We start from the raw sequence: 21,079 nt of genomic DNA, 5'->3' as shown, positions 1-21,079 counted from the left end.
CAATTTAACAATAAAATCATGCAATAATCTTTACCACATCTATTGCACATAACCCAACATTAAGGTGTCTTGATGCATGCTCAATCATCCAGGTAAATCCAAATCAAAAAAGTTGTTTCTGTTCATCTGGACGAACCGTTTTCAGTGGGAGAAACATTTCATTACTCATCCAAGTGACTTTTGAAGAAGAATGGGAAAAGGGAAAGACCACCTTTGAATCGATGAGCGAGCCTAAGGGTACATCTTTCGCTATCTTACAACGCTGTGATTGCAGCCATTCCCCAACTCTCTGTGAATGGTACTCATGGCCATTGATCAATGGTCTTTGATCAATGGGCTTTGATCAGTGGTTGTTAATCAATGGTCATGACAATTTGGATTTTAATGATTAAGAAACTGACCTCACAGCCCATTGTTCATTCAGTGGGCTAGTCATTGTGCAAAGGTACTGTTTGTAACGTTGGGGAAACCTGCAGTCAGCTGACACTAAAAAAATCAGTTGGATGACTGAAAACACTACATCCAGATGAACAGAATAAACTTTTTGGGACAACATTAAGGTGCAAACAATTCACCTAAAAAAACCCTCAATTTTCAGGAAAATTAAGAAGTGCTTTAAAACGGTGCAGTAAATATGTTTGACAAACTCAACACCATGTAACTTAAAACATACTGCAAAACAGTGCTGGCTCTCACTTCAGTGAGAGAAATTTGCATGTACATTTGCAGCTAGCATTTTAAAATTTGGGTGAAATGGGGTCAATGCAGTTCTTAAGCATGCATGCAAATGTTCATTAGTCAGCTGTGAGCGAATTTTGTCCATTCATCTTTAAATGTCAGATAGTCCACTATACATGCTTTTGATAAAGCCATCTTTTCTTACTCATTCAACTGTGCACCGCCAAGTCATCATTCTACTGTCGGCAAGTGCAAGCTCCCAAGCTGTAACTTAGCAACCTGTGTTGAAGGGCCCACATTGGTTGTTCTTCTTTAGCGTTTTTTTTGGTGGTTGGTGGTGCAATACCGCCACCAGCTGGCTTGGAGTGTGGACTAGAAAGTCACTGATCCACATAGCTGCCCATCACGCCTGTTCAAAAGTTAGCCATGGCAGCCGGCAGGAATAAAATATCTAGCTACATAGTAAATGAGGAAATGCTTTGCGGTCTGGGGGAAAACCCTCTCGGGGTCCGGTTTGGGTCTGGAGACCAGGGGATGGAGACCCCTGGTGTAAAGTTTGCATGTTCTTCCTCCCACGGTCTGAAGACATGAATATGTTGAATTGTCCTAAAGTATGGGTGTCTGTCTCTGTGTGTTAGCCCTGAGATGGATCGGTGACCTGTCCAGGGTATACCTGTGTTGTTCCAAAAAGTGATTGCCTGCCAAAAACTGATTTCCAATGTTTCCGTGTATTTTTAATGTGTAATATCTTTACGCATGTTGGTAAATAGACTACAAAGGGGTTATATATAGAATTAAAAAATTATCTGTTTTTTCAAGTATCTTTATAACTCTGTGTTATTGTACTTACCGGTACATTATAACCAATCCGGTCCTTTATCCCCACTTAAAGTATTTTTACAGAACTATTGTAATATTTGCTGCCATTTCTGCTGTCCAACTTAATCTTACAAAATACATTTTTAATGTTAATGAGATTTTTTTTAACTGCATAAATAAAGGTTCTATAAAAGTCGCTGCCAAAAACTGATTGCGGCTTCTACCTTGTTACACGAATGTTGTTTGTGGTCATCCATGAGGGATGCATTTGACATACTGTATGTTTCACATATTATAGCCCAACAAGTTACTTAAAGCAGTTTAAATACGAGCAATCAGTTTTTGGCAAATACCAGAAATCAGTTTTTGGCAGACAATCACTTTTTGGCACAACACCTGCTTCTTGCCCTTGTTTTTGCCATTTTTGTTATAGATTGCATTTGCTGCACCTAGAAAGACAATGGATCATTCTTTTGTTTGGGTTTTTTGGGTACAGCGTATTGTATCATGAGAAATCTGCATAAATTCCCTATGAACGAGTGCTTGTGAAATGTTATTAGAAAACAAGCAGTTCCATTTTTCCCTTTTATGTTATATTTTCCACAGCTAATGGAGGGCATGCCTCTCTACCTGGAGTGTTCCGGGAACTTGGTGCCCATTCGGAAGGCCACTCAGCAGCCTCGTAGCTTCAGCTTCCAGGCCTTCCGAGATAACAGACTGCCTGTCTCTGTCAAGGTCTGTCCCTAGCTGCTTGTTCATATGCCTGCTTCTTTATCACTTGCTACGTGTTGCTACAGTATTGTGTGTTTGTTTGTGTGTGTGTGTATACATGTGCAAAAGTGTGTGTTGTTTAGTTTTTGGATACAGTATGTCAAGGACCTTCTCACCAGTTATTTACACTCATGAGCACCTGCCGATGACTCAAACACTGCGTTCATATGGTGGTTTTTGTGTTTGCTTTTCACTCTCATATCAGTGATGTAAACACGTAGGTAATAGTACAGTCCTGTGCTCACTCTGCAATCATTGCATATTAAACACAGCAGTATAATTGGTGCACTATAATTGCAATATGCTACCTTTTTTCATAGAGTTGAGAGATATTCCAGGCAGTAAAGTTAAGATAAACATTAGAAATATTGGAATGTCAGGTTGTTCATCGGATCTCGGGATTCTCAGTTTCTTCAGTTAGCTTTTGGCATGGTGTGTCATTGTGAGTCCTTTTGTTCTTTTTTCATTTTCATTGTGCTTTGTTTGTTTGAAATGTAAAGGTAATAAAAACCAGCAATCTGATTTGATAGGGTGTTTTTGTTTTGTGTTTAAGTTCTTTATCAAATGCATCATAATTTCATCTCTTTTTATTCCACATTACATTGATGACTTGTGTATTTGTTCTTCTATTGATCGTATATGTTATATATTGTGTGTACGAGCCGTTCCATGCCTGTCCCGTGACCATATTTATGTAATTTCCATATCACTGTTTTTCCGTTCATCTGTGTCTGTCGATGTGATAAGTCAAGTATTGTTCAGAATCAGCTTGATGAATACTGGTAGCCAAGCAACAAACAACTTACCTGTCTAGCTGTCAACTCTCTTGGGTAATTGTTTGCATGTCCTGTGACTCCTTCACTTTCTTTGCCTGCCTTCCTATCTTGCGGCCTTGCCTGTCTGTATGTGTCTGTCTCACTGTCTCTCTTTCTCTCTCTCACGGTCACTCTGTAACTGTCTGGTCTGACAGATGTCCAGGTAAAATGTGCAGGTAAATCTCTCCCTCTTGCCTGCCTGTGGACTGCTTCCATCCCTGTTTCCCCCTGCTTCTCGTCCCATGTTACTGCGCCACATGCTCAGGACAACTGTTAAGGGATCTAGTGCTCTTTTTGATTTTTTCTTCTTCTTCTTGCCCATCTTATCTTCCTCTATTCTATCTTTTCTGCTCAATTTCTCTTCCCGCTCTTCTCTGCTCATCCTTTTCTGTCTTTCCATTCTCCTCCTTTCCCTCACTCCACATTATTCTATTCTATTTTTCTTTCTTCGTCTCTGTCTACCTGTTTTCTGTCTATGTTTAGGTCAGAGACAGTAACAAGGATGCCTCCGGGTTTTTGTCTTTTCTGCGGAAATGCACCAAGTATGAGGACACACAACACGTACTGTGTAACCTTAATATAACCATGCCACCTTGTGTCAAGGTAAGAATTTGGTAGCAAACATGCACACATAATAAATAGAGATGATAAAAAGAAAGATCACGCACTGTGACCTTATCTCGATAGATGGTCATTTTTTTCAGGTTGTTCTATCAGACTGGGGCTTGTCCAAAATATATGTGTGTGTTACATATATTATTATGTATTATATGTAATATTTGCGCTTATTAATTTTGTATAGACAAAAAGAGATTCCATTAAAAAAATAAATGTACAATAATACAACTGAAGCAGTATAACATTACACAGTATCAGTTAATCCTTTTGACAAAGGGTTTACTCTTGGACTGACAGGCTACCTTAAAGGTATGGAGACTCCTTATTTTAAAGGTTTAAAGTGTTTTAATCTAGTCTACTGCATTTTACCTGGATTACTATTTTAATATCAACCATTACTTTGCCAGGAGTCTGTCTGAAGTGCTACATCTGTCTAATGTTACATGGGTCAAACATGGTGACATGGGTGTTTGTTAAAAGTTCAAAAGTTCTGTGTAAGGCGATTAATTATTGTAATTCTTTCAATTTTTTAGGTTGTTGGAAGTGAGGAGCGCAGACGAACTTTAACCCCTCTTGCTTTGAGAGAACGCTACAGTGCACTGAACGAGCCCAGCGTGGGTAAGTCCTTCAATGCTTGACCGTCAGCCCTCTCCGAATATACACACAGTGGAGATGGGCACTGAATGTTGCACTGCCACTTTACCCACAACCCTGCTTCTTACTCTGCCCTCTCTATTTTCCTGTCTCGTGTGCACGCATGGCACAACAACTGAGCCTTGGATGCAATGTACTGCTCTACAGTATCCCACTAAGTTTTTTGCAGTGCAGTTAGTGGAAACATATTGAATGTGCAGCCACAAGATGAGCAGTCGCCCCCAACATGACCTGAAATGGCTCCATGGCACATGGCAATTTAGCCTTTTTCTGTCCTGAGTGTCCTGGTAGCTGTGACAATCAATGAATGACTTCTGTGGTTGGTTTTGCATGGCGCTGGTGTCTCCACTGCGATTTCCAATGGCATGGCAGCAGATACTGTTAGCATTAGCACTATAGCTTAGCACTGAGAATGGGCAGGACCTCGCAGTGGAGCAAGACAGATGAGCCCTTATACTGGCCTGTGGTAACTAAAGAGAGTCAAGATGACCATTCTGATTGGTTTAAATGGTGCTGATGGCGAGTGAGGGTGAATGGATAAAGGCCTTTTCTGTCTATCAAATACACAGCGCTGCTATATTGCACTTCAGTCTCTATTTAATGGTTACTGAATGCTACTGTGGTTAGCAGGAATAGCACCTGAATGAACCCCAAATTATGACCTTTCCTTGTCAAATGATGTCCTAACCCTGAGAATTATATGGGTAAAAAAACACTGTTGTTGGTATTGCTTATTTCCTCCAACAGAGCAGTGCTTTTGTCAAGGTACGTATTGAAACTTAACTGTCTTTTAGGTACAGATGATGAATTGGAATAACAAGAAGAAAATGAGTCAATACTAGCCACCTCTTAATAACATTTGCTTCAACACTATCAAGTCTAAAAAGAGTCTTAAAAAAGTCATAAAAAGTCTAAAAAATTCATCCCAATTAAAAAAAATATTTTTTTCCACACATCAATATCTGTTTGACTTCCCAAATACGTTTTTGTGTAAAGCAGTATACTATTAGGTCATTGAAACATCTTTTACTTGTGTGCTGTATTACATGTTTCTAAACTGTCTGTGTGTTTTTTTTCTCATTAGCCACAGTGAATGCCATGGAGAGGACTGAGCTCAAAATCAACATCATATCCGAACAGCTGGGTTTAAGCTGGGCAGGTTAGTCACACTGGATACTGTACAATCTGTATATAAAATGGATATATAGCCATTTGAAAAAGAAATTCAAAGCCACATTGTGAAAAACTAAATGCACCCTGATTGCTTCAATAGAAAATAGCTACAAAGTTGGACCATGCAATGCTTATAAAAACTGCAAAAAAAAAAAACCCAAGAGCACCATCTCAAACTCTACAGGCCTCAGTTGGCAGTTGTTAAATGTTAAAGTTCATAATAACACAATTAGAAAAACACTAACGGGCTCAGGTTTGCAAAGTTACATTTGAATAAATGTCCTTTAGACAAACGAAACCAAAATGGAGACATTTGACCGTAATGTACAAAGCTACGTTTGGTTGAAACCGACCACAACAGATCAGCACTAACACCTTATAGCAGCTGTTATAACTCCTCTATATGCCTATATGCCTATGTATATATATATATATATATATATATATATATATATACATATATATATATATATATATATATATATATATATATATTCACACCAGTGTGTGAATGCGAGAGTGAATGAATAGTGGCATTGTAAAGCGCTTTGTGTGCCTTGAAAAGCGCTATATAAATCCAATCCATTATTATTATATGTATATGAATCACATATGAGGCTATCAATGGTTCCTGTTAGTTTAGAAAATTAGGAAAAACACGTATAAGGGCAGGATTATGTTGTAACAGACACATCACTACTGTATTAGTGTACAGAGTTCCTCGGTTTCTCAGACGGATCAAAGAGTCGCTTATCACATACTGTTTGAAAACATCAAGATGGCAACTGAGAAAAGAACAGTTATTAACCAGTGGGTTAATGAGTCCTGGCTAGGTACATCTTTTAGATCCGGTCTATGATGTAGACCACTAAACCGAATATTAAGGAAACCCCTGCCAGTTGTTATTCGTCCAGATCAGAGATCCTACTTATGTTTGTCCTTCCCGTAGACCACACCACCGATGACCAGCAGGAGCCCACGTCTTGCTGTTTTGTGTTATGCTCCAACCCAATTATTTGGATTTAGCAAGTTTCTCATTATCAAAGTCTCCCATCCAAGTTGGTGACTAAGAACGAGCAACAGCTTTTACTAATATATCACAAATCTGCAGGTGTGCCATTATACTTAGATTATTCACTTCATCTGTGAGTGGTTATACAGTAGTATTTTGGACTTAGTTGTATAAATATGTGCTTTATGTTTCTTTCTATTCTTAACTGTGTCCATTAGAGTTAGCACGAGAGCTTCAGTTTGGTGTGGACGACATCAATAGGATCCGTGTGGAGAATCCAAACTCCTTGCTGGACCAGAGCTCTGCCCTGCTCAACCTGTGGGCCAGCAGAGAGGGCAAAAGGGCCAAGAGTAAGTTAGCACTATATCCCTTTAAAATTCAGACCAAACGATTAAAACTTTGACTAGTGCAAATATTTCTGTGTCGGGGCATCCTTATCTGTGCATGTGACAGATATTTAAAAAGAAAAGTTGAGTGATAAATCGTGGAACCTTTGCCTCTCAGTGGAGAGCCTCTACTTTGCTCTGAAGAACATCGATCGTGCAGATATTGTAACCTCTTTGGAGGGTCAGGCTCCGCAACCAGCACCTGGTTCTTCAGAGGAGGGCGCCTGTCGGCTTGGTGACCGCGACTCCACTCTGTTGTCCCCCAGTGTCATTAATGGTAAGATACAGGAACACATTAAACATCCTACACACAGGACATATAAGAAGGGTCAGTTCAACATTTTTTTTAACAAATTACCTCTTTACGGTTAATTAGCAAAGATATGCTGTGCCTTAATTTTGTATTTTGTATTGTTAAATAGATTGACTTCTCTAGCTACATGTGTTGTAATTACAGAAAACAAAGGGTTCAATACTTTTTATGTTTATTGCAAGACTGATGTTCTCATGATGGTTTGTAACCGTCAGAAATGGAAAGTTTTCAGGAATTTCCTGTTCAAGAAGACTTTAGAGGCAACAATAATGAGAGGCTCAATTTACTGTGCAAGTGCAGTATCTGGTGTACTTGGTCATTTCCAAATAGATACATCCACAAAATATCAGGAAATGCAGATGTAAATGGAAAAAACACGGTGGGACCCCACAAAAAGTTGCAGAAAGCATAGAGCAGAAATTATTTCCTAAAAAAAAGTCTTCACTGCCAAAAATCAGAGACTAAATTCTTCAGCCCAAGAAGGTGAGGCTTTTATTCTCATTTACTTTCCACCTCTGAAAACCCCTCCTTGCCTTCTCTGAGTCTGGGTAACAGCCACTTTACCTTGTCTCTGTTGCCCCACAAGAGATCACGGACACAAGGCCATCGCGCCTAGTGCGCAAGCCACGTGTTATTAGACCCCCGTTTTTCAGAAGGGGTAAGTTGAAGGGAACTTGGGTTGCATGGTGGTTTGCTGCTCATGACCTGTAGTGCACATGATGATGATGATGATGATGATGAAACCAATGATAATGATTCTCAAATACCATTTTTGAGGTCTCAGGAATGGTGTCATTCTTCCACCATGAAGCAAGCTTTTTGCAGCATGCAGTAACACCGCCTCTCCTCACTGGGGCACACATCATTTTATTTTCATTTTTTTAATTTATTTTTTACTTTTTCTTTTTACGTTACACTTTTTCACACCTCATACTTGAGCCCTAAACATGATGCCATTTATTCTTCTGACTCAATATGAGAAACGAGGATAAGTCACTTTTTCTGACAGGGGTTTAAGTCGTCTGCAAAACAGCCAACAGTTAACGTATGGGTAACGTTCGAGATTTTATAGATTACATGTGGGTGTATGTGTGGCTCTGCGCGCGTGTGTGTACACATACATGCACGTGTGTGTGCATACACGCCCTTATGTGTCCTGTCTGGGATGGATACACTAGTCAAAAGTGGCGCTGGTGCACAGATGACAGTGTGCTCTGGGCCTCCATACCTTGTTTCTGTCCCTGCCTCTTTCTTTCTCTTTCTTCTGTCTGAGAACAAGATAAAATTTCACCTGTCACGTTGTGCTTGATCGACAGCAGACATTGGTCCCCAGCGACAATGTCTTCTTGCAGTCTTGAAATTTTGTCTTTTCCTCGGGATCCTGTCCTACTTTCTGTCTTTTTTTTTCTCTGAACCTGTAACATGTCATATCTGCTGCCCAGCTGCCCCGCTCCTCCTCGTCCTCCTCCCTTCTCTTGCTCTTCTTCCTCCTCACAGCTCTTCCTGTCCGACCTCTGACCTCATATGACCTCATGTTGACCTCTGGGCCTCCTCTTCTCTTGTCATCTTATTTTCCCGCGCTCCTCCCTCGTTCAGTCGAGTGGGGACCCTCTCCTCCTCTTTAAAACAGCTCTGTGTGTGTACTACAGTTTGTGCATGTGCATGCTGCATGCTTTGCTGTTCCAATATCTGTGTGTGTCTGTGCATGTGTGCACGTGTGTGTGTGTGTGTTTCAGACTTATTTATTCAAAGTAAGTCAAGTAAAAATGACATCATATAGCCGAGCTTGAAATTTATTCATACTTTTTCTAGTTTTCTTCCAAGATTATAGAGAGTAAGTTCAATATTTTAGTTACACAAAAATATTTTAAAATTCATTTTAACCCCAACACAAGATGGCCATTTGTAAAGGTGTGCGTGGGTGTGTGTGTTTGTGCGTTTGAGCACAGAGTTTCTTGAACAGAATAACGTTTGCTGTTTGTGACATCTTTTATGTGCATGGCATGCTTTCAATGTATGACGTTTTCTTCACAGTGTAAAATATTTTCTCTGTTCATGGATGTATTTCAGTCTTTTATTTAACGCTATATTAACAAACAAATGTTTTCTTTTTCTTTTTCCTGTAAAATAAATGGTGTGTGTTTTTTAATGCTACGCTATAACACATGGTCAGCTGCATAGCACATAATGCTCAACATACAATGTTGCTGTGGTGGTCTTCATTCATGGGCAAAATAATCACATGTTTGGTAAGTTACAATTTGAGTGGTTTAACACTTAACCATTGTGTAGTTGGTTTGGCAGTTACTATATGTAAAATTAAAAGAGCTAAATCCAGTAACCAATGAAAAAAAATGCCATGAATTATCTATAACTAAATTTTCTATGCAGTATTTTTTTGCCCAAGTCTGATGATGGCCTTGCTGCTAACATTGTGTGAACGTTATTTGCCAGCAGGGATTTTACTGTGAGGTGTGTGTTGATTCTGGTGTGTATGGTTTTTTTGTACATCCGAGCGTCACCTGTGAGCTAAAAGTGTGTGTCCTCCTTGTGTGTTTTTAAATGAATGCAGTGTTGTGCGTTTATACATGTATGTGTGCGTGTGAGTGTGTGTTTGCTGTGGTAAAGTGTGCTGTGTAGTGCTCTTCTCTTCTGTTTCTTGTACCATGAGATTCTCCGTGGAGTTTATTTGTGCTTCACTACATTTTGTGCCTTTGACACCTGTGTGAGTGTGTCTGTGTTTCAGCAGCAGGAGTGAAGGGAAGGGCTAACCCACATTCATCTAACTCATTCTAACTCTCATTCTAATTTTGATTCATTCCCTCCTTGCTCACCTCATTCTGATGCCACCTCTGATCATTCTGGCCCTGTACCATCCCAGAAACACACACATGTGTACCCACACAATGGACCATTGTTGCATAAACTCTGAGAGACAATTACTTTACACAGTAAAGGTGTATTTTACCCATTACAGTGTTGTGGATCACATCAGAAAAGGTTTAGATTTTTAGCTCCATAGATGTGCGTACTGTGATAATTAGTATTAGTGTGTCATTGAAATATACAGAAGTAGATTTACTGATAGTACAACAAGGTAGAATTGCTATGTTGCTTTACTCAGTCGTTTTTTGCCCATAGCCTCATTACTACATTAAATTATGGTTAAATGAACAAAAGTAGCGGTGCATGAAGGTCTAAGAAACTTTCTGTGGTAACTTTCAGATACGTCTCACTTTAAACTGTGTTTTGTTTCCACAGATGAACGTCAGAGCATTTTCCATTTAGTACAAAGAGATATCAGGATGCCTTCTTGGTGGGCATAAATTCATGACTGATTCTGTTAAAAGTGTATTTAAAAAGATATTACACATTAAATGCTAATAGGGTTTACACACTTTTTTTGTATTTAGTTCATGTGTACTGTCCCTGATGCCAGGATATAGTGAGGATCAGGAATTAACATGTTTCATTGCACAAAGACATTTGAACTAAAAGTATTATTTTGAGTTTAACCTCATACTATACTCATTCTGTGGGTTGTCTATTCGGCCTGCAACCTCACATTACAGCACAGCCTCTACTTTGTGCTTTACAGTGGTTTATCATTGTGATCTGTCAGTGTGCCGTTCTTTGTTTCATATGGGTGAAATACAACTTTACTGTTAAGTCTCTATTCATCTGAACTCACTGACACACTAGTTTATTAAAAATATTTTGTTAACGGAATTAACTAATCCAGATTTGTGTCAAAATATAAGTGTTACCATGTTCAAGTATCACCAAAGATCAACATATGGGTTATAAGCTTCGAGTTAAATGAAATGTGAAAAATATGAAAAATTTTACATTCAGAATGTTTTATTATTATTATTATTATTATCATTATTATTATTAGATATTATTATTAGTAGTAATATAAAGTAAATGTAAAAATAGTCTTAAAAAATAAACAATGAAAAAAGACATTAAAATGCCACTTCCTCAAAATATATTTTTAAATGTATATTTAATAATTTTTAATTATTTATCAAAGAAAATAAAACAAGCTTTGAAACGAAAATCTCAGATCATGTCAAATCTCAATGAGATTACATAAAGATTCTAACAAAAATTAGAATTTTCTTTTTAAAATATGTATGATATAAATTAGAACCAACTACAGTGTGTGATTGTGAATTTGACTGTGTGCTTTTGTGCGTCTTTTTGTCAAGTAGTCCAACAAGCTGCATAATAAGTGTCATCCTGGAACTAATAATAGAAATGTGTAAACCAATCTAATTGGATCTAATATAATCAACGACTTAGTCAACGACTTATGATTTAGCAGGATAAGATTAAACAACACATCATGCAGTGATTCTATTTTTTTTAGTTACCCTTAGATTAAAAGTTGTGTGTGTCTTTGTGTGTGCGTGTGTGTGTGTGTGCGCGTGTGTGTGTCTGTGTGTGCGCGTGTGTGTGTGCGCGTGTGTGTGTCTGTGTGTGTGTGTGTGTGTGTGTGCGCGCGCGCGTGTGTGTGTGTGTGTGTGTGTGTGTGTGTGTGTGCATGTGACTTGTTTTATTTGTTTATTTTTCTGAGTGGGTGCTGGGCAGGGGATCTTTTGCGTACAGACACATGAATGCATGACTCTGAGTTGCAGCTGCAGTCGGGGAGAATGCGGCAGTAACTTGCATTTTCTTTTCCAGAATTTGCAAGATGCTGCTGATTCCCCCGCAGAGACTTGTGACAAGGGTTGGAACGATAAGCGATGTTTCATTACATGTTTGGCAATTGTATCACAGCTGCTACTTTAGCACCGGAAACAAAATTTGTGCAATCCTCTATGTGGAAAATCCAGGCTTTACCCCAATTAAACCTACCTTGAAAAAAAAATTATAATAAAATGTTGATGTAAAGCAAAAAAGGATGAAAATTTATACTAAAGAGAGTAAAGCCTTAAATTATTAAAAAAGAATATCGTGCCAACCCCACAATCAATTAAAGAACCCTACACTCATCTTTCTTTTCTCTTATCGAGAAACAGTTTCTGTTCTGCAGATTCACTTTCCGAAAGTGGGAGCAAGCTAGAGCCCAGCATCACTCACCTCACAAACAATGGATGACTCACCAAATTCTTTTATCTCTCACCTCACAAATTGCTGTGTCCCAATGACAGTTACCTGAATAGCTCTGCAAACTTGAAAAGAAATTTTTTTTTATTCGATTAGCCAAAGTAACAGTTTTTGAGTAATATCATTGTGTTCTGCCTTTTAGATCGAAAGCGTGAAAGCAACATGTTGGCTGGGATTAACTGAGAGTCAAGTCAGAATTACTGGCTTAGCATCAAGGCATCTTAATCCTAAATTAGAATTCTAAATTGTGATTGATAAGTAATTGATTAAGAGAAAGTCTTTTGTCTTGGTATATTGGGACAGAGCTGAGCCCCACTGTTTCCCTGGTAGGTTGGAGAAACAGTTGTCCCACCACCTCCCCATCCTCTCAGTGGCTGTGCCTGCTTGGTGTTAGTCTATCTCTTGTCTCGCTCCTGTTTTCCCTCCAGGTTATGGGCTGGTGCAGGAGGAGCTTCTGTCCCCGGCCTCCATGCAGTACAGCTTGCCATCTCCACTGGGCGTGGAGCCCTACTGGCAAGAGGTCTCCAGCCTCGAGTGCGCCCCCATTGCCACCACAGAGGAAGATACATTAATGGAGATGTCGGACGTTCAGGTGTGGCCAGCAGGGGTCAGCCCCTCTCTGGTTACAGTGGAGGACTCATCACTAGAGGGAAGCAGTCGGGCTGACGACTCAGAGGGCGCCACACTCTCCTTACCCTGCAGCTTGGGTCGCCCAAGCAGTGGAGCCAGCGGGGCCAGCGGCTCCATCATGGAGCTGGAGGAAGAGGAGGAGGAGGAGGAGGAAGGGGAGGTTGAGGAGGAGGAGGCACCACAGGAGCCAGCAAGTGCACTGGCGGAAAGGGACAGGGTGAGAGCCAGTGGTGCCGTTCCCAAGGTCAATCTAAATGGCCAGCTGGGAGGTCAGAGGTCGGACGTGAGGAGAGTGGAGAGTGTGGCTGTAGGAGGAGGAACAAAAGGAGGAGGTGGAATGGTAGGGCTGGGCTCAGTGGAAGGGATTTCTGTTGTTTCAGGCCAACAGGTGTACTCCCAGAGGTGTGAGATAACGGGGCTGGGTCGAGCTACAGAGCACAACGGAGACAACCGGTAAGTCAACTGTGTGTGATCGCCATCACTCTATATTTGTTTCTTTTCCACTGCCTGTACTCAGAATTAACATATGTGCTTTCTTTGTTTCCCTTCCCTCTGGTCTATTCACATTCTGCTTTTCAGGATGGTGGGAGGAGGAGCATTTCAACCCTACATGCCAGACAAGGACTCCCTACAAGGCTGGGTGGGCTCGGTGTCATCAACGCGTGACGGCAACGTGCCAGGCTTGCACGTGGCCCAGGAGGCTCTGCTGACTCCGGTGTGTGACACTGGTTACTCTCATGTGCTGCGTGGGCGCCTCCTGCAGGGCACGCAGCCCTTTGACAAGGGGCTGGGCTTCTCTCATCAGGAGGCAGGCCAGCGAGCTTGGGAACAGGAGCAGAGGCGGGGACAGGTCAGGTTGCAACGCCGACCACCTGCCGCTCCCTGCGCCTGGAGGGGGAACATCTTTTCCATGTTTTCTTTTTTTAATGATCAACCGGGAAGATCGTCATTCAGTTTGATTTTTTTTTAAAAAATCATCAACAGCTTAATCTCACTGAACGATCATCAGAACAGATGATTGACCACAATCAGTCACAGAACCAGAGCAGAATGATGTGTTGCACAGCTCAACACATCTAATGAAAAGCTGCCCATTAATATGATTTAACATTTGTGATTGAGAACACCTTGTTAAGAATTAGAAATGGATTTTATAAATATATATAAATTGTGGCCTTTTTTTTCTTAACAGAGAGAGGAGAAGGAGGAGTATGTTGCTGAGGCACAGTTTGTTGAAGAACGTGGAAATGCACTTGCTAGAAAGGTGAGTCACTTTGTGGGTATTTTTCATTTGCAGTGAATCATGGTCATACCAACATTATAATTGTTGTTTATTTGTTATGAGTTTTGTGTAATTTTATTTATTCACTTATTTTGAGTTCAGCTTTCATGGTGGATTTGCTCATTTCAGTCTAGTTTTGATTGTTCAGTTGCTTTTTTTGAGTTTACCTATTTTTCATGGTGACATTTGGGTGCTTGTCATGGGCAAAATGTAAGTAATTCCAAGAGACATTACAATGCAAAACCTTGACTCACAGCAGTGAAATGTCTTTGTGCATATTGCGTTGACATATTTGACCAAACTGACAAATACTAAAACATTTGCCAAAGGTCTTTGGCTGCACAAAGGGAAGGATTGTGACTCTGCAACCAGTGCAGATGTGCTTGCCTGCAAAGCTCCAAAATTCAACAGCACATAGCCTGCCGGACTTTCTGAAAAGTTGCACAGGGAAGTTGCAATGGAGTTCACTATGAACAGGAAGAATTGGGGAAGTATAGTGAAAGATCAGAAAAGCAGCAAATGAAATTGGACATAAAGGGATGGAGGTGGTCATCAACTACACTAAGTAGGCTGTTGGTCAGTCAGTATTCACCGGCTGAAGGTGTCCCAAGAAAATATCCCTGCACCATTACACCATCGACTCAAACCTGAACCACTGATGTATGGCAGGATGGAGCCATGCTTTCACGTTATTTGCATAAAATGTGGTCCCTGCCATTTTATCTTGTGTTCGAAAGACTTATGAGACCAGACATTTTTCCAATGTTCTTTCATCCAGTTTTGATGAGCCTGCAAAGACAGTAGCGTCAGTTAGCTGCTGGTGCGGTCTTCTACTGATGTAATCAGTCTGCTTAAAGATTCAATATGCTATACATTCAGCACTTCTGCATACTTTGGCTGTAATGAGCCACCTTTCCCCCTTATATAAGTTTGAAGGACTCTGGCCATTCAGACCATTGGAATAGGACAATCATCGCTCTATTCTATTATTATTTTTTTTAATTGAATTTATTTATTTTCTGTATATTTTCAGTTCTAGTTCATTTGGTAAAAATTCTCACTTGTTTTAGTTTTAATTTGAACTTTAGTTGAAACCTTCTTCACACCTACTTTCAGTTTTAGTTAACACTGATAACCTTTTGTCACACCCAAGCACTGCAAACCCCGTGCTTTTTACTGTGAGTTATTCACAAAGCCTGGCCAACAGGGTGGGAAATTAACAGCAGCCACAAGGCAAATGTTGACAGCAGATATGAACTTAAACCAATTATGATTCAGAGATCATCATTAAAAAAAAGCTTTTTAAAAATGACATTATAAAAACGGGCATTTGTATGGCATGAAATCTTTTGTGACTGATTGGCTGATTAACTGTGAAATGATGGTAAATTTGTGAGCCACAGCGGCCAGGTGGGCAGACAAGTTAGTTTCCTGCTCTGGTTTCACATGGAGGCTTCAGCCGTTAACTGGTCCAAGTGTTGTTTCCTTCCTTCCTTCCTTCCTCCCTGCCTCCTTGCTCCAGGTGGCGGTGGATGTGAGAAAGGGCGCTCAGTCAGTGCAGCGCAGCAGTCTGCGGAGAGTTAAACACTGAAATACACTTTCTGCCCATCCCTTCAGGTATGGGACACAAGCACTAGTGCATCCCAGTGCTTGGATAGATGCCTTCTACGGCACCCTGTTGGAGCCTGTTAGAGCCTAATCATCTCTCATACGTCGTTTTGTCTCATTCGTTAAACTTTGGCAGTGATTTTATAAAAGCTAAGACTAATTTAGCCCATGTGATGCATATCTACTGGTGTACTCCTTGTCTCTGTTTTGTAGGACCGGAAAGCCACTGCCAAACCATCCTCCACGAAAACACGACCGGACCGCAGAGGAAAATGAGCATGGAGGAAGTGCAGACTATTTAAAAAAACAAAAAAACAAACAGAATCATCCTCAACCTGTGACCATGGAGCACCACAAAACAAAATAGAAGAGGAGAAAAAAAAACAGGAATTAAACTTGTAGTTTTATAATATTTGTAAAAAAAAAAATCAACTAGACTAAGGCATGACGATACCGTTTCTTTTTCTTTTTTATACAAAAAAACATAAATGTTAGTTAAACAACTAAGAAAAAAAAAAGCAACAAAGTGCTTCCTGTGAACTGTAATCGCATGATGACTGCTGGTGCATGCCCTTTTGAACTGTCATTATCTACAAACTGAAGGGGTACAAGGTACGGGGGCGGACCCACATAAGGGTTACAGGCTTTTTTTAAGGGCCTTCTTTCCCCCAACTGGAGTGGTTTGTTTCAGCAAGTTGAGTCTAATAACACTACAGCCAAAAAAAAGAAGTCCCTCAATGGATGGTTCTCTATACAGCTAAGCCTCTGCTGAGCCTCCCAACGCTTCTTTCACTGGACCCTTTGCCCTGTTATTCTAAATGTGATATATGCACTCTATGCTACGTGGACATGTGTCAGTGTGTGTATGTGTGTGTGCGTGTATTTTTCTCTACCGCATGTGTTTCTTGCTTCCGGCTTGGCGCTGAGCCCTTCCCCATGATTGGCTTGTTGTCCCTGTAATGTCATGGCGTGCTCAGCGCTGGAATGAGAAAGCCGCCGTGCTGCCCTGCTCGTGACTTCTTGTCCGCGTGCGTTTTTTTACATTTTTAATTTTTTTTCCTTTGTGGATGAAGATCGCTCCTCATTGTTTCTTTGGGACTCGTCCACTTTGGGTTTCAGCTTTGTTTGACTGCGGATGAGAAATGAACCTCTAGCTCCCCTCGTGTTTTCAGGGGGAATGTTTTCAGACAGCGGGAATGTTTTCTTTGGAAAAAGCGTGGGTGCTCGATTGCATTGTACAGCAGCTCTGAGGGCACAAAGCTTGACTTTCTATTCCCTCAAGCTTTTCTGTGCTCTTCCATTGCTTTTTTTGTTTTCTTTTTTTTCCCCAGTAGCGTACTTTACCTTCACCCATAATCTATCAGTAGCCTCAGTCTATATGCAGTCAAATCACAGTCCTCTCCCATCAGCATCTAAAGGTCCTCCAAACCCTCTGTGCTCCCTCTTTTATCTGCTTGCAGTGGCTGTAGCGCATCACTGTTGAATTTTTGAGTCAATATTTCAAATTGTGGTGAAGAAAACATGAAGGATCTCATTCGTGTGACGATGCCGTGATTTGAGGATTTCTAAGCGAGAGTGAAATGGCAGACAGGTAGCACTGTGATCGTCTTATTAACACTGACCCCAGACTCGTGAACTGTCAAGACCCACATTCATATATAGCACAGGCAAAAGCACAGAAACATATATGAACACATTTCCAGAAACACACAAACATAGATCACACGGTTAAATAATTATTGCCTGGTCAGTGTTGTTGTTGTTGTTTTTTTCTTGTTTTCTTTGGAGTTTGCCACAGCAATAATACACAGAAACAAAAAAAAACATGAAGATGGAACGGCAACTGTAAAAGACTGGTTTCCTCAGAGAAGACACAAACTGTATCTGGATGAACAGCATTTGGCATTGAAGCTCGCCCTTGAAGTGAGTGAGTCAGGACGTACTGATGCAAGATGAGATGACTCAGCTGTAGCAGTGCGAGACCTTGGAGGCCGGAGAGTGTTTGTGTTTCAGCACTTAACGTAGCAAAATATAAACCAGGATATCTTCATTTAATATCTGTTAAGAAGCTTGCTGCTGCCATGAGGCGGAATCCACCGAACTCTGTTTTCCTTCTTTTTTTCCCTGGATAATTCAACTTGTGTTTCTGTAAATCATCAGCTCATCACCTCTGAAACACTTTATGCAGAAACTGGTTGGCAGCAGCATGAAGGAGTTACATCATAGTAGCACGCATTTCCTTAAAATCACCTATATCTCCCATAAGTACTGTAAATGCTACTGTAGCCTGAATGAGTGAGACCGGATGAATGAACACATTGGTTATACATCACGCAAATGCACTTACTTTCCACGCCCAGTCCATGCACGAGAACCTCATGGGATAATAGCACGTTTTCCACTGTTACTTCACTCAGGTTTTCAGTTCTGCTCTATCAGAAAGAACAAAAGATGTTTGTTTCTAAGTTCTGAGTCATCCTCTCAAAGACAAATGTGGGACACAAGTGAGCGATTTAGAGTTTTCTGTTGGGGCTGTTTGAGGTGGGATGGTGATGCGTGGGCTTTTTTTGGTTTGGTTTTTTACTTTTTCTTGGTGGAGCAGGGTGGTTTGGTGCAAGTGTGTGTGTAGTTTAGTTGTGTGATTCACATTAGACCAAAAAACACTGAGTGTGTGGTCAGTGCCAGCATGTCTACTTAACCTCGCTGGTGCGCTGCTCCTGCTGTGACACCACTGTTGGTTATTTTTGTCTTTACTCATTTTTTGTTTGTTGGTTGGTTGTTTTTTTGTCACAGATTGGAAAAAAAAAAAGCCAAATAAATTTTGTTGAAGCACAGGCAAAAGATTTTCCTTTCACCAGATAAATATAAAACAATTATCTTCTCATATGTATACCTTCAATTGTCGATGCACGTTATTGTGTAATCTTACCTAATCGGCCATTATGCTGAAGATAAAGTCAACAAATGACAAACAAGACGCCCACTCGACTTCACAGCTCCCACAATCACTCTGTTAGTCTTTAAGACTTTTACTGTATCAGCACAAGAATGGGGGTTGGATCCAGATGTTTTATTTCTGTGTTGAGGTTTTAATCCTTAAGATTAATACTCTAAAAAAATGTATTTTGATGCTGTTAAAGGTCAGAGGTTTTTCAATTTGCATCCCTTAGTAGATTAGTTTTATTATCAGCAGCAAGAAACTGGTTCATGAAAAAACTGTGTGACCGTAGTGGATGTAAAATGGTGGATGCATGCAACAGTCCTAAAGTTTAGTGCTAATCCCATGATTTTGTTGGAGCTCTGATTGAACTGTTGCTTTTCTTTTGTATGTGAAGAAACTTTGGAAAAATGTTTGCACTTAATTGATATACTATATTTTTGAAGTGACTGCAAATCTGGTCACTGACATTTTATAAAAGAAATTGGCCATAGCTCCCATAATCTCACAGTATGTCTCACCCACTGATTTGTAGAGACCCACTTTGAAGCTTCAATTTCAGCATTTTGGTTGTTAATTTGTGTTTCCTTGGAACCAGATGGCACAAGCAAGGTTTGGATCTGGCAGGAAAAACCAAGGGACACTGCACACGTTATCGTTTATTTATTTATCCACAATCTGTCTGGTTTGCAGTGTGTAATTAGAGTTAGGTTAATTGGTGATTCTAAATTACCCATGACTGTAAGTGCAAATGATTGTTTGTCTCTATGAAATCATCAACCCCCATATTGGTTCATTAAGCAAGACTAGCAGTAATTGCCTTCACTAACAAAGTAGTTGTTCAAACAACAAGATTTCATTGTGTTTTCCTAAAGTTTTTAACTTGTGTAGCATGAATTAAAACAAATTTCACTCTACAAATTTAAATAAATCACTTCAAGTCAATGTAAGTATACTACGTTGATCCAACGTAATCTGATTACATTAAACCACCAAATGCCAAATGTGTTGGTTTGACATGGTCAAAAATGGGTTATTGTACTTGGTTAAATCACATGGAAATAGGTGCCATGATTAAAATGTGTTCATCCCACAACAGATTTTTTTGAGTGTAGTCAGTACTCTTAAAACATGCTTACTTCCCCCAGAGGCATCAGCCAAGACTAAAATCTTAAGGATCATAACTTTGACTTTAAGGAGCTGTCTTCCTGCTTAACTTCCTGCTTAGTCACATTTGAAATCCTGAAAAAAAAAAGTCTCCACAAAGCAAAATGATGTATGAAGTAGTTTAATTATGTTTCCATACATAGATCATTTGGATTTGCCGTCTGAATTAAACTTGTCTGTGATCCTGTGCACTTCCCCAGTGTTTGTATGTACAGTATGCGAGTGTTTGTGAGTGTGTGTGTGTGTATGATGATGATGATAATGATCATGATGTTTGGTTCCAATTCTGGTTGGATCAGCGGGAAGAAGAGAGACCGCAATTTCCCAGGCATGTGATCTGAGAGGACGTGTAACCTACAGCAATGTATTTTAAAGAGTATTGTAAAATTTTAACTGTTGCAAAGAATAAAGATCACCTATACTCCTTTAGAATGGATACATGACAATGTAAACGCAATATCATATTACTCTATCCTAAGGAATGCAACTGCGCACATGCACAAAAAAAGATGTTTTTATGAAAATATATGTATAAATATATGACAAAATATATTTAATTAGAATGCTATGCACCCTCATAGAGTTATTATGGATGTTCTTTAAGCATTATCTAGACTAGGCCGACGTCCACGTCATGGGGAATGTAGAGGCTTTGTAGCTATGACCACTTGTTTTCTTTTCTTTTGTATTGTCCCGGAGAGAGGATAAACCAACGTGAATATGTATACAAGCCTTTCAATCAGAGTCATTCTGACATGAAGATATGTATAGATCATCTTACCCTGTACACCAGCTCAAACCATTTACAAGAATTAATAAACAAAGATGTGACATAAATGTGGTGTGTTGTTTTCGCAGCAAGTGCATTTAAGTGCCGTCTTTTTACTCTGTGGATGTATCACTGAATTGGTACCGTCTCACACCTCAAGACACAGACGTGTGTCCTGGATGTCTGAGAAGTTACAAACATGCATCTTCTTAATGTTTTATTCGACAGATCCAATAATTTTATGCAATATTTATTCCCTTCTTATGCATCTGAAACCTTATTTTCGAGGAAAATGTCCCAAAGCTACGGAAGCGTAGAGCTGCCACCCAGG

The 21,079-nt window shown here is 40.0% G+C and overlaps 1 protein-coding gene across 9 annotated transcripts in view; it reads left to right on the top strand.

Moving 5' to 3' along the window:
* ank1b (ankyrin 1, erythrocytic b) overlaps positions 1–20,816 on the top strand; it is a 78,119-nt gene extending 57,303 nt beyond the window's left edge. For 3 of the 9 annotated variants that reach the window (XM_085279236.1, XM_085279234.1, XM_085279232.1), the window contains 12 exons: positions 2,104–2,232; positions 3,567–3,686; positions 4,235–4,319; positions 5,440–5,514; positions 6,759–6,890; positions 7,045–7,203; positions 7,826–7,897; positions 12,783–13,437; positions 13,564–13,834; positions 14,177–14,248; positions 15,789–15,883; positions 16,088–20,816. In XM_085279236.1, the coding sequence (XP_085135362.1) occupies positions 2,104–2,232; positions 3,567–3,686; positions 4,235–4,319; positions 5,440–5,514; positions 6,759–6,890; positions 7,045–7,203; positions 7,826–7,897; positions 12,783–13,437; positions 13,564–13,834; positions 14,177–14,248; positions 15,789–15,857 (1,839 nt within the window). In that variant the 3' untranslated portion in view covers positions 15,858–15,883; positions 16,088–20,816. The remainder of the gene's footprint in view (positions 1–2,103; positions 2,233–3,566; positions 3,687–4,234; positions 4,320–5,439; positions 5,515–6,758; positions 6,891–7,044; positions 7,204–7,825; positions 7,898–12,782; positions 13,438–13,563; positions 13,835–14,176; positions 14,249–15,788; positions 15,884–16,087) is intronic. The other 6 variants (XM_085279238.1, XM_085279241.1, XM_085279235.1 and 3 more) reach the window with 6 other exon arrangements.
* The last annotated feature ends 263 nt before the right edge of the window (positions 20,817–21,079 follow it).

This window comes from Mchenga conophoros, linkage group LG7 (genome assembly GCF_057382185.1).
Source record: "Mchenga conophoros isolate Kocher_MC1m ecotype Shallow Benthic linkage group LG7, M_conophoros_male_GT1.1, whole genome shotgun sequence".
Classification (NCBI taxonomy): domain Eukaryota; kingdom Metazoa; phylum Chordata; class Actinopteri; order Cichliformes; family Cichlidae; genus Mchenga; species Mchenga conophoros.
This window is presented reverse-complemented; position numbering and strand designations above follow the sequence as displayed.